The 13,902-nt window shown below is 45.1% G+C and overlaps 1 protein-coding gene across 23 annotated transcripts in view; it reads right to left on the bottom strand.

Annotated features, from left to right (window-relative positions):
* The window catches only part of STYXL1 (serine/threonine/tyrosine interacting like 1), a 64,634-nt gene that overhangs the window by 48,633 nt on the left and 2,099 nt on the right, over positions 1-13,902 (bottom strand). For 19 of the 23 annotated variants that reach the window (XM_081819497.1, XM_081819495.1, XM_081819504.1 and 16 more), the window contains exons 2-3: positions 7,029-7,078; positions 6,834-6,937 (exon numbers count right to left, since the gene is read on the bottom strand). In XM_081819497.1, coding sequence (XP_081675623.1) covers positions 6,834-6,936 — 103 coding nt within the window. In that variant the 5' untranslated portion in view covers position 6,937; positions 7,029-7,078. Of the gene's footprint in view, positions 1-6,833; positions 6,941-7,028; positions 7,079-13,902 lie in introns of all 23 variants that reach the window. The other 4 variants (XM_081819499.1, XM_081819496.1, XM_081819501.1 and 1 more) reach the window with 3 other exon arrangements.

Below are 13,902 nucleotides of genomic sequence, written 5' to 3'. Positions count from 1 at the left end.
GGGTTGGGGGGGGTGCAGCCAATGTGGGCAGTGTGCCTTTGCGAAGAATGCAGTGATGCATTTGAGGCCCAGCATCTGGGACCATCAGGCAGTTAAGATTCCTACAGTTGGAGATCCAAGAGGCTTTCTGCCTGGGTCTGCATCTATCACCCACGGTGACCAGGAGCAGTGAGGAAGGGGGACCATCTGCTCTCTGCAGAGGCCAGCAGCAGGCCCTCTTCCTGCAAACCCAAACAGCAGGAGCATGCTGGGAACATAGGTGGCTGTTGGGAAATGGGTTTTCTCTTCTTTCCAGTGTTTTCTTCCTATTAAACATAAGAGGTTTCTAGAGGGCAAGGAGAAGTCCTTGGTACCGTTACCACACCCTCACTGTGAAAATTTAAATACATTTTTCTCCACTGGAAACAGGATTTTTTTTTTTTAATTTTATTTATATGAGAGAGAGGGAGAGCCAGAGAGATCACAGAGGGAGAGTGAGAAGCAGACCTCCGGCCCAGTGGGGGAGCCTGACACCGGGCTCCATCCAGGACCTGGGATCGTAACCTGAGCCAAAGGCAGACACTTAACTGACTGAGCCACCCAGGCGCCCCAGAAACTATTATCAGTTTTTGCTTATCCTTCCAGAAACAGGCTTTGTATGTGATATTTATATCTAAGATATTAGGTGCGTATATAAAGTGGCAAGCCATTCCTTAGGTTCAGCAACTGCAGGGGTTGGGGAAGTGGAGAGCTGGGGGGGGGGGGGGAAGTACAACAGTACAGCCTCTTATTATGGCTTCTATGTAGACAATAGGAAAGCCTGGTAGCACCCGCTGCAGGCATTGTCTGGGCCTGCACCCTTCTAGAGAGGGTCCTGTATCTTTGCTTTTCCACAAAAAAAGCCTATAGATACAGATTTTAGTAACTAAAATAAATGCCTGCATATACACTAAAAAAAAAAAAAAAAAAAAAAGAGGGCACCTGGGTGGCACATTCGGTTGAGCAGCCAACTCTTGATTTCAGCTCAGGTCATGATCTCAGAGTCCTGGGACTGAGCCCTGTGTCTGGCTCCATGCTCAGCGGGGAGTCTGCTTCTCCCCCTCTGCCCTTCCCCCTGATTTGCTCGTGTTCTCTCTCTCCCTAAAATAAATAAATCTTAAAAAAAAGAAAAAAAAGTAGAAAGCAAATTTTAAAATAGTAAGTGCCAAAAGGTGACAGCAAAATGGAAGAGAATAAAGAGAATAAAAAGCAAAATACCTGCATGAAAAAAAGCATAAAGATGAAAATGCTGAAACATGAATCAAGAGAAAAAAAGCAGCAAGCCTGTTCAGGAGGGGCCCCCCGGTGGGAGGGGACCACCTCCACCCTTGGAGCTTCCTCTTCCCAAGGAGCCAATTCCCAAAAAGTCTCCTTCCTGAAAAGATCCTAAAAAGCAAAAGTCCAATATGCGAAATGAATCTAAAAGAAAGTACAGTGCCTAGGATCTCTTCCCATGATCACCACTGCTGCTAAAGGAAAACTCAAAAGGAGTCAAAAAGGCCAAAAATTACTCTTGGTAGGGAAGAAAATAGAGTGCTCCTTCTTGTAGGAAGGAAAAAGATTACAGCAAATCACCATTTGGTTAATAGAAAACTTCTTGGAGGGAACAGCTGATAAGCAGAAGTTTAATGACTTCTGGTCATTAGGTGGGGCTTGAATTCATACCCCAAGATCAAGAGTCCCTCGCTACTCCTACTGAGGCAGCCAGGTGCCCCCAGAAGTCATTAAACTTTGGACAAGGCTAGAGTTCTTAATTTGGAATACTGATTACAGTTTATATTCATTCACAGTAATAGTGGATAATAAAAATATTTTAAAGATTGCTTTAGTTGGTGTCCAATGCTGATTTTTTTTTTTTAAAGATTCTATTTATTTATTTGACAGAGAGACAGCGAGAGCAGGAACACAAGCAGGGGGGGTGGGAGAGGGAGAAGCAGGCTCTCTGCCGGGCAGGGAGCCCGATGTGGGACTCGATCCCAGGACCCTAGGATCATGATCTGAGCCGAAGGCAGACGCTTAACGACTGAGCCACCCAGGTGCCCTGATTTTTTTTTTTAATTTTTTTTTTTTAAGATTTTATTTATTCATTTGAGACAGAATGAGAGAGAGAGAGAGAGCACATGAGAGGGGGGAGGGTCAGAGGAAGAAGCAGGCTCGCCTCCGAGCAGGGAGCCCGATGTGGGACTCGATCCAGGGACTCCAGGATCATGACCTGAGCCGAAGGCAGTCGCTCAACCAACTGAGCCACCCAGGCGCCCCCAATGCTGATTTTTAAGTGGTAGTCTTTTCCTTAAGACTTCATGTGTGCCTACTGATTGTCGCAGGAATTTTAGCAAATCTAAGGGAGTTAGTATACTAAATCAGCAGACACCGAATCTGTTAGCTCATGCATTTAATTGAAATGAGTGGGCCAGGATGATATGTAGTAGTATCTGTCCAGCTACAACTGGTCAGTTTTTTCCCCTGTGTCTATCACTCCTGTTTCATTTTAGTTTATTCTCATTCCTTGTTCAGCTCTATAAAAGTCGGCATTCCTAACAGCAAATTACTTGAAGAATTTGCCTGCTTTATAGGTTAGCACTTAAATCTTTTTTTAAGAGAAAAGACATTTAAATTGAACAAAAATTCTTCCAACTATTGACATGTGTCAATCCAGGTATTTCCTTCCTCAGTTTTGATCAATATTTACATATATTATCATAAAAACAGTGATTTTGAATTTTTTTTGACTTGGTGTTTTTTTAGTGGCTGAAGATGTCATACGTTGTTGGTTGTTCTAACTTTTGCTGTTAAGTTTTTTCTAGAAATAACATTTATGTTGAACAGTAATACTTTAGATCTATATATGAATATTTATATAGGTCTCTTTGGAAGGATACTTTTAGGCTTATTTGCAAAAAGGCAGTTTTCTGACAGCACGCTAATGGGTCAATGAAGAAATCAAGCAAAAATCAAAAGGGCAGTTCTATTTGCTGCAATAGTTTTTTTTTTTTTGTAGAATCTTAGTGTGTATAAGTTTGTGAGCAAATGAAACATGCAGGTTCGATACATTGATTTTGATTTTCCCATCTTCTATCTAAGCCAAAATCTATATTTCATAGGTTATTTATTTTTAATGGATATAGTAAATTCACAGCTCTCAGTTTTGATTTGGCAAGAGATCAACAACTAGGCTCTATATTGAATGGATTTTTATCACAAATACCAACCATCAGTAATTTTTTCTGGCCTATTTTAGTACATCTACTTCCTAAATCATAGTGTTAAATCATGTATTTGAGAACACCCTTTCTTTATAGGTGGTTGCTGTCCATACTCAGCTACTCAGCTGAATAAAAAAAACTCTAAGTGATATTTGGAAACTGCAAAGCTGGAGGGAGGAGGCAGGATTATTCCTTCAAATGATACAGAATATCACTGGTGAGATTCCAAAGCCATAGACAGCTTGAGAACAAACTCAGGATAAGAGAGGCGGTAGGACTGTTGGCTAGCCAGCTGCAACTTCCTATAAATACAATGAAAAAGACTGGTGAAACTCAAGTATAATCTGGATTAAAAATTCACACTTGGGGTGCCTGGCTGGCTCATTCAATGCAACTTGCAACTCTTGATCTCAGGGTTGTGGGTACGAACCCCACGTTGGGTGTGGAGAGGACTTAAAAAAATAAAATCTTTACAAAATCATGCTTTTTCAGGGATGTTCACAAACTAGTAGATGTCCTGGGTGTCCCACGACAGCTTTCTACAGGCGAGGCCTCAAATGAATGGTATTTATCTTGCAATTCAGCCTATGGGGGCACTTGCATTACAAAGGGTATGGACTCCCAAACTTTTCTGTAGCTTCTCTGGCCAGTCACCGGAGAGTATGAAAGCACGCAACGTAGGATTTTTGGCAATTCTTGCTGATAATCATTACGCGTTGCAGTAAAAGATAAAGTATGGTCCCAGTAGGGAATCTTGAACCACTCTGATCTCCTGGGTTCTATTCCAAAATAATCACTTTTAGATTTCGTTTCTTTTATCGGATGATCTCTTTGAGGCAAGTTTCAGATTTTGGCCGTACGATATGAAAGATCAGGAAAAGCACTGATGAAAAAATCTGACTGGGGCGCCTGGGTGGCTTAGTCGGTGAAGTGTCTGTCTTTGGCTCAGGTCATGATCCCAGGGTCCTGGGATCAAGCCCCACATGGGGCTCCCTGCTCAGCAGAGGGCCCTGCTACCTGGCCCCGCTTGTGCACTCACATGCTCTCTGTCAAATAAATAAAATCTTTTTTAAAAAATTCCGAGAGTGGAGTTTTAACAAACTGTCCCATGACCGCCTCTTTCTACAGGTGAGGCCACAAATGAATTGTAACTATCCTGGTGTTGCTATGGGGGCACCTTATATTTTTTTTTTAAATGGCATAAAAATACTGCAGTCTGTGAAAATATTTTACTAGAGATTGAATGGGACCTAAGACCTTTCTTTCAAAACGAAGGCTTTGATTGTCAGGCCTATATTAGGTTCTGAAACTAAAACTACATATTTGTATGTATTAAAAATTACGTCAATGAGGGGCAGCTGGGTGGCTCAGTCGACTGAGCATCCAACTCTTGTTTCAGTTCAGGTCATGATCTCAGGTCGTGAGATAAACCCCACATTGGGCTCCACACTGGACATAGAGGCTGCTTGAGATTCTCTCTCTCCCTCTCCCTCTGGATATCCACATGCAAAAGAATGAAGTTGGACCTTTATCTAACACCACATACACAAATTAACTCAAAATGGATCAAAGACCTAAATGTAAGACCTAAAAGTATAAACTTGAAGAAGAAAACATAGGGCAAAATCTTCATGACATTGGATTTGGCAATGATTTCCTGGATAGGACATCAAAGGCATGGGCAACAAAAGAAAAAAAAAAAAAAGACAAACTGAACTTCATGACAATTAAATCTTAATAAGGGATTAATACCCAGAATATGTAGATAACTCCTAAAAACCCAACAGTTAAAAAAAAAACCTGATTCAAAAATGGGCAAAGGACTTGGATAGTTCTCCAAAAACATACAAATGGCCAAGAAGTACATGAAAAGATGTTCAACATCACTAATCGTTAGGGAAATGCAAATCCAAATTATAATGAGATATTCCCTCCCTCCTATTAGAATGATTACTATCCCCCCAAAACCAGAAAATAACAAGCATTGACAATGATGTGGAGAAATTGGAAACTTGTGAACCCTTGGGTTCATGTAAAATGGCACAGCTGCTATGGAAAACAATATGGCAGCTCTTCAAACATTACAAATAGAATTACCAAAAGATCCCGTGATTCCATTTCTGGTTTATATACCATAAACAAACAAATGAACGAATGAATAAATGAATAGGTAAATAAATGAATAAATATATAAATAAATGAATGATAAATGGATGTGTGAATAAAGGAGTGACGAATGAATGAATGCAGGGTCTCAGAGATATTTGTACACCCATGATAATAACGTCATCATTCACAATAGCTAAGATGTGGAAGTAACCCAAATGTCTGCTGATAAATGGATGAGCAAAATGTGGTATATCCATACAATGGAATATTATTCAGCCTTAAAGAGGAAAATTCTGCAATATGCTACAACATGACAAACCTCAAGGACATTATGATGCTCAGTGAAATTAGCCAAAAGACAAATACTATAGGATTCCACTTAACATGACCTACAGTAGTCAAAATCATAGAGACAGAAAGGAGAATGGGGATTTTCAGGGGATTAAAGGATGGGAGGAAGGACAGTATTTAATGGGTATAGAGTTCCTTTTAGAGTTTACAAGAGGAAAAGTTATGGAGATGGAAAGTGGTGCCCATAAGGCGGTATAACATGATGAACATATTTAACACCCCTGAACTGTACATTTAAGAGTGGTTAAGATGGCACATTTTATGTTATGTGCATTTTATCACAATTTTTTAAATTGGGGGAGTAAACATCATAATACAAGTTCACATCAATCAGACTGCAAAAATTTTAAAGGCTGAAAAAGCCAGGTATTGGTGGGTATGTTTCTTACACTGATGATGGGAATGCAAATTGATACAATCTTTTTGGAGGGCAATTTGACAATAATGTAATGAAGCAGAATTTGCAACTTGGCAATTCCATTTCTAGGTAGGTATCCTGAAGAAACTCTTGCATGTAAATAAGAGGTCAAGGTTCTTCAGTGCAACACTGTTCATAACAGAAACAATGCAAGCAACACACCACAACTGATTAGGAATGTCTACTACCCTAACTAACAGTTAAAACAGATCTTCACATTTAGACTTGGGCATCTCCAAAATTTCAAGAAAAAGCAAGTTGCAGAATAATTGTACATTACGGTACAATTTGTGTAAATGTTTAAACCACACATTTTGGGACGCCTGCATCTACAGTAAAAATGTAAAAAAAAAAAAAAAGTACAGAAGCTGTCATCTTTGGGGAGGAGAAACAATGGGATTGGGATGGGGTACAAAAGAGGGGTACATCAATGCATAACATTTATGTTAAATCTGAGCGGTGGGTACGTGGGCATTTATTAGTCTTACTATATATTTGTTAGATGTTCAAAATGTTTCACTAAACAAGAACACAAGTCTTTTGAGAACTTCTAAATTTAATCTGGAGTTATTTCCAAGTCAAGTGACAATTAGTAGTAGCATTTTAAGCTATGTCAAAGGAGTCTAAGAGTTTCCTATAGTCATTTATTCCCCAATCCCCATAAGCTTGGTGATTCACCTAAAATAGTATTGGAAGGAGACAGAACACAACACAGTTTTTTTTAAAGCACTTACCCAATAAGCAGAGATAGTTGGGTTCAGTCAGTCGGGATAGTTTTGTGACCTGATTCAAGATGTTGTAAAGCTCTGTTGGTTCACATAAAACCAAACCAGCCATCCTACTGGGAAGAATCAATAATGTAAAAGCTTAGTTCCTCTTTCTATTTTAAGTGAATGGCCAAAGATACTGGATTAAACTCCTTTACACACCTTCAAACCAAGATGAGAATCATGCGGGTGATCAGGAAAGCTTCAAGAACCTGTAGTAAAATGTGTGTCGAGGAGAATGAAGTGCTGAACACAGCATGTAGGAGCCAGAGAAGTACCAAGTAGGCTATACTACAGTTAGCGATTCAGTTCCTCCGTCAGCAAATAATTAGTGAGCACCTACTGTATGCCAGGCCCTGGAAATAACTGGTAAACTAGACTACCCTCACGAAGGTTCCAGCCCAGCATGGAATACAGACACTGCACCAAAAAAAACACATTATACATAGGAACGGTGCTACCGAAGAGTCAGCATCCAGTGTTGGAGGATGAGCTAACGGGAGAGCCTCATCTAGTTGGGGCTGTCAGCAGTCACCTCTCAGACAGCCCTCTCTAGCTCCTGATTCAGGAGGCTATGCAAGACTTAGCCAGGTAGAGAAGGGAGAGAGGGTGAAGAAGGCAAGAATGTTTCGTACTTGAGAGAGTCTAAAGGAGGCTGGTGTGTGTGGTGATCGCAGGGAGAGAGTGATGAGCAAAGACCCTGGGACGGGGCCTTGTAGGCTTAGGATCAGGATGGAGGCGGTCAAATTTGGGTGGAAAATCGCTGATGTGTACCGATCGAACTGCCCAGCCAGTCTGGGCTCTGGTTCCTGACTGCAGGGCTGCCCTTACTTGCTGTCCTGGTTCCTGAGCACGTCCAGCCTCTGGTGTCCCAAGGACACGGAGCGGGAAGGGCTGGGCCTGTGCAGCAGCTTCCTACAGGGAGGCCACCCTTTAGCAGGGGTCGGGGGTGGGGGGGGCGGCTACAGAGAGCTGCCCAGCAGGCCTCTGGAGGCCAGCAGGGGGCATGTGGGAGAGAAGCTGAGTCTAGCGGTAATCTTCCTCAAAATAGTTAGGATTATTGGTATCATGCTCCTGGGAAAGGTCAACCCTTCAACATGGGCCCCGGGATCCTTCTCACGAACTCAGACTTTGGTTCTCAGCCTCCCCTCCAACAGGGTCAATTTCAGCCTCCACATGGAGCATTCGTATCAGCAGCAAACATCCTCTGTACCCATCTCTGTTCTCCTTTACGGAGACACTTCTCACTGCCTCCAATTCCTCACCTCCAAACTCTCCTGGCCGTGCCACTTACTGTCGGCTGCCTGACCATGGGGAGTAATTAGCCTCTCCATGCCTCAGTTTCTACCTCTATAAAATGGGGGTAATAGTAATACTGCCATTTCTGTAAAGCCAGGATAACAGAACCTCCCTGCTGTGTGTGGATTAATGAAAGCACACACATGAGACATTCTGATCAGGGAAGAAATGCAACCTTCTCCCCTGGAGCTTCTAACCCATCAAACCACAGGAATTGCTCTAATCAAGGTCATCAACGATGACCTTGCCTAAGCCATTCGTAGCTTCTCTCTGGGCTCGAAGGATGGAGTCTGTCCGCATTTAGCCCAGTTTAGCACCCCTCCTTCCCAATGGTCTCTACTTCCAGGACACTCCACTCTCCAGGCTTCTCTCCTACCTCTGATTGTTGCTACTCAGTCTTCCGTGCGGGAGGCTCTACCTCCTCACGTTAAGTAGGTCCTGGGGCTGTCCTCTCTTTCCTTCTCTGTCTACACTCTCTCTAGGACAGGGCTCTCCACCTCAACACCACTGGCATTCGGGGCCAGATAATTCTGTGCTGTGGGGGGGGCGGGTATAGCAGGACGTTTAGCAGCATCCCTGGCCTCCACCCAGTAGCAAACCTCCCCCCACCCAGGTGTAACAACCAAAAATGCTTCCAGATGTTGCCAAATGTCCCCTGGAAGAAGGGGGCAAGTCACCGCTACTGGAGAACCACCATCCTAAGATCTAGAGTCTAAGGGATCTGAATCCCATTTGTATACCAGTGAGTCCCAAATCATAGCCCCTGCTTGATCTCTCCACTGATCTGGACTCCACTTGGATGCTTCATGGGCATCTCAAATGTAACACAGCCCAAACAGAACTTTTCATTCACACGTGCCCACACCTCCAATATCTGTCTTTTCATTTTCTCAGCCTTGAAGGACGCACCATTATCCACCTGGTTACTCAAGTCCATGACCCAAATCCTTCTTCCCCCCAGCCCCTCACATCCAATCTGTTAGCTTCAGTACTTAAATATATTCCAAACCCATCAACTTCACTCCAGCTCCGGGGCTAACATCCTAGACTAAGGTACTGTCCTCTCTCTCTCTGAAGATGTCATACTCCCCAACTGTACTTCTTGCTTCCTATTTTCTCCCTACAGTCTAATCTTTACATGGCTGTTAGGGGAATCTTTTGAAACTGAGTTTCTTGGTCTTCACCTCACTTGCCACCATCCGACATTACTGCACTCGTTCGTTTGCTTGCATTACTGTCAATCTTCTCCCACTGGAATGTATGGGTCATAAGGACAGGGACATTGTCCTCCTTGTTCACTATATCCTCACCTAGTGCCCAGGATTTTTCATGCAGAATGGTGCTCAATAAGCATGCATTGAATGAACAAATTGTTAGTCACCATTCCTGCCTTCTTCACTAATGGGGCCATCTTGACTTGACGCCATACATACAGATGCCACAGGTGGATTGTGCCTAAGGACCTCCCCACTCTGACCCCCAGTCAGATCCCAGACCCTCTGTCTCTGAAAGCCCAGTGCTCTGAACATTAGGGAGGTAGTGAGTAGAGAAGAAAGGACAAGCTTTGCATCTAGCCCCACAGCTTCCATAGGCCAACCTAAATGTTGGCTCCTCACCTATCTCGTCTGTAGCTGAGCCCATCCTCAAACTCCCACCTGCTTTCTCCCCACTGCAACTTCCATCCCTTTATTCCTGAGTGGCAGGATGGTCTCCAGGCATCCAGGTGAAAAACCTAGCCCCAGGGATCAACTCTGCCAGACTTCTCTCCTTCCCCAAGGGAGAGCTCTCCGTGGTCAAGCAAGAACCGCCCTCACCTGCTGATAAAGCGCAGGAGGAAGAACAGTCTCTGAACCTAATAGCAGAGAGAGAGGACTCAGCCCTGTGAGCTGAGATCGGGGTGCTGCTAGCCTGGGCAGGAGGACGACAGAGTGCTCACCCCCCTTTCAGCGTTACTCCAAACTCTACAAGGTTTAAGATGTTCTTGGCTCTGCCATTTGCACCCTAAGAATATTTTGCCATTGAGCATTTACATAGACCATTAAACTAATATGGACAAGTTTTTGCCAAAAGTATTTTCCTTAGTGAGTTCCATTAAGCCAATTTAATTCCTTGATTTTATTTCATAGTTAACCAATTCCTATTTTTTTCCCACTTTCAATTTTGTTTAGCCAAAATCAGTTTTCCCAAGATCAAGTCTTTTTCTTGTGTGAATTTTACAATAAAGATTTGATTCCTTAGTCAGATTTTTATCCTAGCAGCATCAACCGAGTATAGTTTCTGCCCACTGTTTCATATGTAATGATTTCTACCAAGTATCCTTTTCCTAGTGACCTGTTCAAAACAGTGGCATCAAAATGGCAAGTTTAAGACCTCCCCCTGTAGATTCTTTGAGCACAGATAGCACTTTTTGAGACTTTCAGGAGGGATTCAGTGTGATGGTTCTTGCAGGTGAATGGGGCAGGCACATGGAAGAGTGGTAAGAGGAAGCACTTTGAGGATCTAGCTTCATGGGGTCAGAAAGACCAATATTCCTATGAACTGACCAGTCTGGGAAATCCACACAGCTTTTTGGGTGGCAAGCAAAGCCGCTAACTCTGTCAAGAGAGCAGGGTGCCAGCACAAGCCTTGTCCTTGCATATTGGACACCCACCAGTAGGAAGGTTCTTCACCCTCCCCTGCAGGGGCCTGGCCTCTCTCCAAACCAGGAGGTTTGTGTATGGCTCTCTGTCAGCCCAGAGCTGTCTAGACACAGCTGAGCTGCTGAATGCAGCTCCAGTGAGAACACATGTCTATATTTGGGGAACACAAACCAACTGGGAAGGGATGTTTCCTTAGGGGTTGTGATAGCCTGAGATGAAGCTGGAAACTGGCCAGACCCAGCCCTTCTTGCCTCCCTGGGCTTCACCAACACATGAGGCCTTTCATTCTGACTGACAGCATGGCTGTCAGAGGCCAGGCCTCACATCAGGCTTCTCAAAGGACTTCCAGGACAGAGAGTTTGGTCTATTCCTCGGCCTCAGGCAGTCTGGGTCGACACAATTGATGGGCATTTGCTTCCGGTGGAGAGGAGAGGCACAATGCTCCTGGAGAAGCCAGGCCATAAGCTGTACTTTGGGCTCCTGGCTCAGACTGAGCAGGGACCAGAGGACTGCACAGATAGGATTCAGGGTCCAGAGAGAACCCCACTACACCCTGGTTCTCTGTATGAAGCAGGAGGCTGTGCAAAGATGACCAAGGCTTAATACAGTGAGAGACTTCAACAGCCTCACCTGTAAAGGGAGGCAGTTTACACGGGATTCCACTGGAAAGGCTGTAGGAAGGTTACGTCGAGAGGACACACACCAATTGTCTAACACTACCACCGGCCCTGGCATAGAGCAGGAGCTCGGGGAAATAGACATTCCTTTACTTCTACCCTAGTTCTCTCCTCCCAATTTCGCCCAGGATCCTCGGATAGCTACAAATCCCATAGACGGAGAGCACCGTTCAGAGCATCTCAGGCCAAGGAGCTGACCACGTTTCTAAGTGGAGGGAGCCTCGGGTGCTGCCTGAGGGGCAGGATCCCCCAGGATCTGGTATGGTCTTTCCTCAATCACAGCCAGACACCTTCCTTGTGGCCTGAACCTTGACAAAGCTAGAGGACATAGTTCCAGGCTAGAGCACCCCCGAGCTGTGGAGGTCAGAAGTGGTCTTGAGATCAGTCTCTCGGTTCAGAGGAGCACCCGCTCCTATCATTAGTGATTGCTAGAATCTCTGGATTTCTGAGGCAACAGGTATGGGCAGAGGCCCAGACCCAGGTGCCCACATCCCTGTCCCTTGTCTTCTATCTTGCCCTCACTTCCGTGTCCCCAAACCTAGGCCCACTACACACCTGAGAGGGACCCTTGCAGTCCTGGGAGAGTGACAGGTCTGTCCATGCCATTCACCTGGCAGACATAGGGGCTGGTCAACTGTAATGCAGTCTCCCAAAAGCTGTGACCGTAACATCTGGTCTCACCTCCTCCAACTCTGCCCTCAGCATTGCTTCTCCTCTGCTCATTGATCGGGCTTAAGCCTCACCCTCTGCTCCTCTGAAAGGAGCATGAAGGAACTTTCTAGAACATGAAAATGTTCTACAGATTGTTTTGGGGGGCAGTGGTTAAGGGTGTAAATTGTCAAAACCATCCAACTGAACACTTAAGATCTGTATACTGTATTGTATGTAAACTATATGGCCATGAGAATAAATCCCATGTAGATCCAGGTGTTTCTGTGTTCAGAGATATGAATATGCGTGTTTGTGTGTACGTGTGGATAGAAGCCTGTGTGTGTAGCCCCACCTGCACATCGATGACCTTGGTGTGGGGTCTGGGCTGTGGAAACCATGTGGACTTGGACACACAGAAAGTACACACTGCAGAATTCAGCTCCGCCTCCACAGCTACCAGCAAATCCCCATGTCACTGTTCATTTGCCCAGAATTTTCCCCAACTGCTGTAACACTTATCCAAACCTCCGCAACCCTCCTTGGGTCCCCATGGAGCAACTTCTCTCATTTCCTCGTTCTTGCCTGGGAATGTTAAGGCCACTGAGTGTGAACACCCCTCCTCAGGCAGCTGCCCCTGGGGGGTGGGAGTGATGGGGCTTCATGCTTTCTCCTGGAATCCTGTGACCTTATCCTCTCCCACCTAAACCTTCTCTCTTTCGGCAATCTCAAAGCCTTCTCCCTCCATTAGCATCCTTCTGAATTCCAACATTCACAAGCCTTAGCTTTCTTGAAACAACTCAAGAAACCAGGAAACCCTCAGAATAGCTTGGCCTGTGCCCTCTGACGCTAGTGCAGGCAGAGAGGCTGGCGCTGGGCCCCAGCCTGGGAAAATCTGAGGCTGGCTAGCTGGCAAGAGAGGTGGTCAACTGGAAGCCATGGTAAAGGGACTTTGCCCAAGACTTGCCACCTGGAGGGATGATGGGCCAACTGCAGGTAGTATGGAATTCCAGAAACCAGGGGCTGAAGGAACTACGGAAAGCAGCAAGACTGAGGCATCACCACCTAGGTCAAAGGAAACACACCACAAAAGTACCACATGGAGGATAGTCAGCTACAAACTCCTGTCCGGCTCAGAGAATACTAATGCCGATGACAGGGGAAATTTCCTGCCCCCATCTCTACTCCTACAACCCCCATGGGTCTGAAGCCACAATCTAACAGGGGAGGGGGCTTGTGAGGAAGCAAGAGGGGGAAATGGAGAAGCCAAGCACCCTTCCCTCCAAGGGTGGGAGCCTAAAGCAAGCTTGAGGGGAAGAGAAGCTCTGCCACTGAATCAAGCTGAGATTTGACAACTAATGTGAACTGGACACGAAGGCGATGGCAGCGAGTCTGTTCTGGTGCCTCGATGTAACCCAAAGAGCAAGCAAAGAAAGCAAGCAAGAAAGTGTGGGATGACAAAACTGTTCTAGGACTGCAAGGGGCTTCCTGAGAGCCCCCCCCCACCACCACCACGTTCGATGTAACAGTCACACATGCAAAGCAGAGCACAGAATCAGTGCTTAATACAGTAGCTGTTAATACCGTTATGAACCATCTTGGGATTGAAAAGGAAGCAGCTGGGAACTGTGAGGCGGGCTTTCCTAACAGTCAAGTTGTTTGGGGTGGCTTGAGTAGAGCACTTGGCAGGGAGGGGGAGGGACTCGAGCCCCTGGTGTTGGGAGTGAGCCTGAGAATCTGTGATTCTCCTATTTCTCATGGCCTCCCCTCTCC

The sequence above is a fragment of the Leptonychotes weddellii genome, chromosome 5, assembly GCF_054177405.1.
Source record: "Leptonychotes weddellii isolate Sample4059 chromosome 5, ASM5417740v2, whole genome shotgun sequence".
NCBI lineage: Eukaryota > Metazoa > Chordata > Mammalia > Carnivora > Phocidae > Leptonychotes > Leptonychotes weddellii.
Note: the sequence above shows the minus strand (reverse complement) of the source record. Positions and strands in the feature narration are given on the sequence as shown.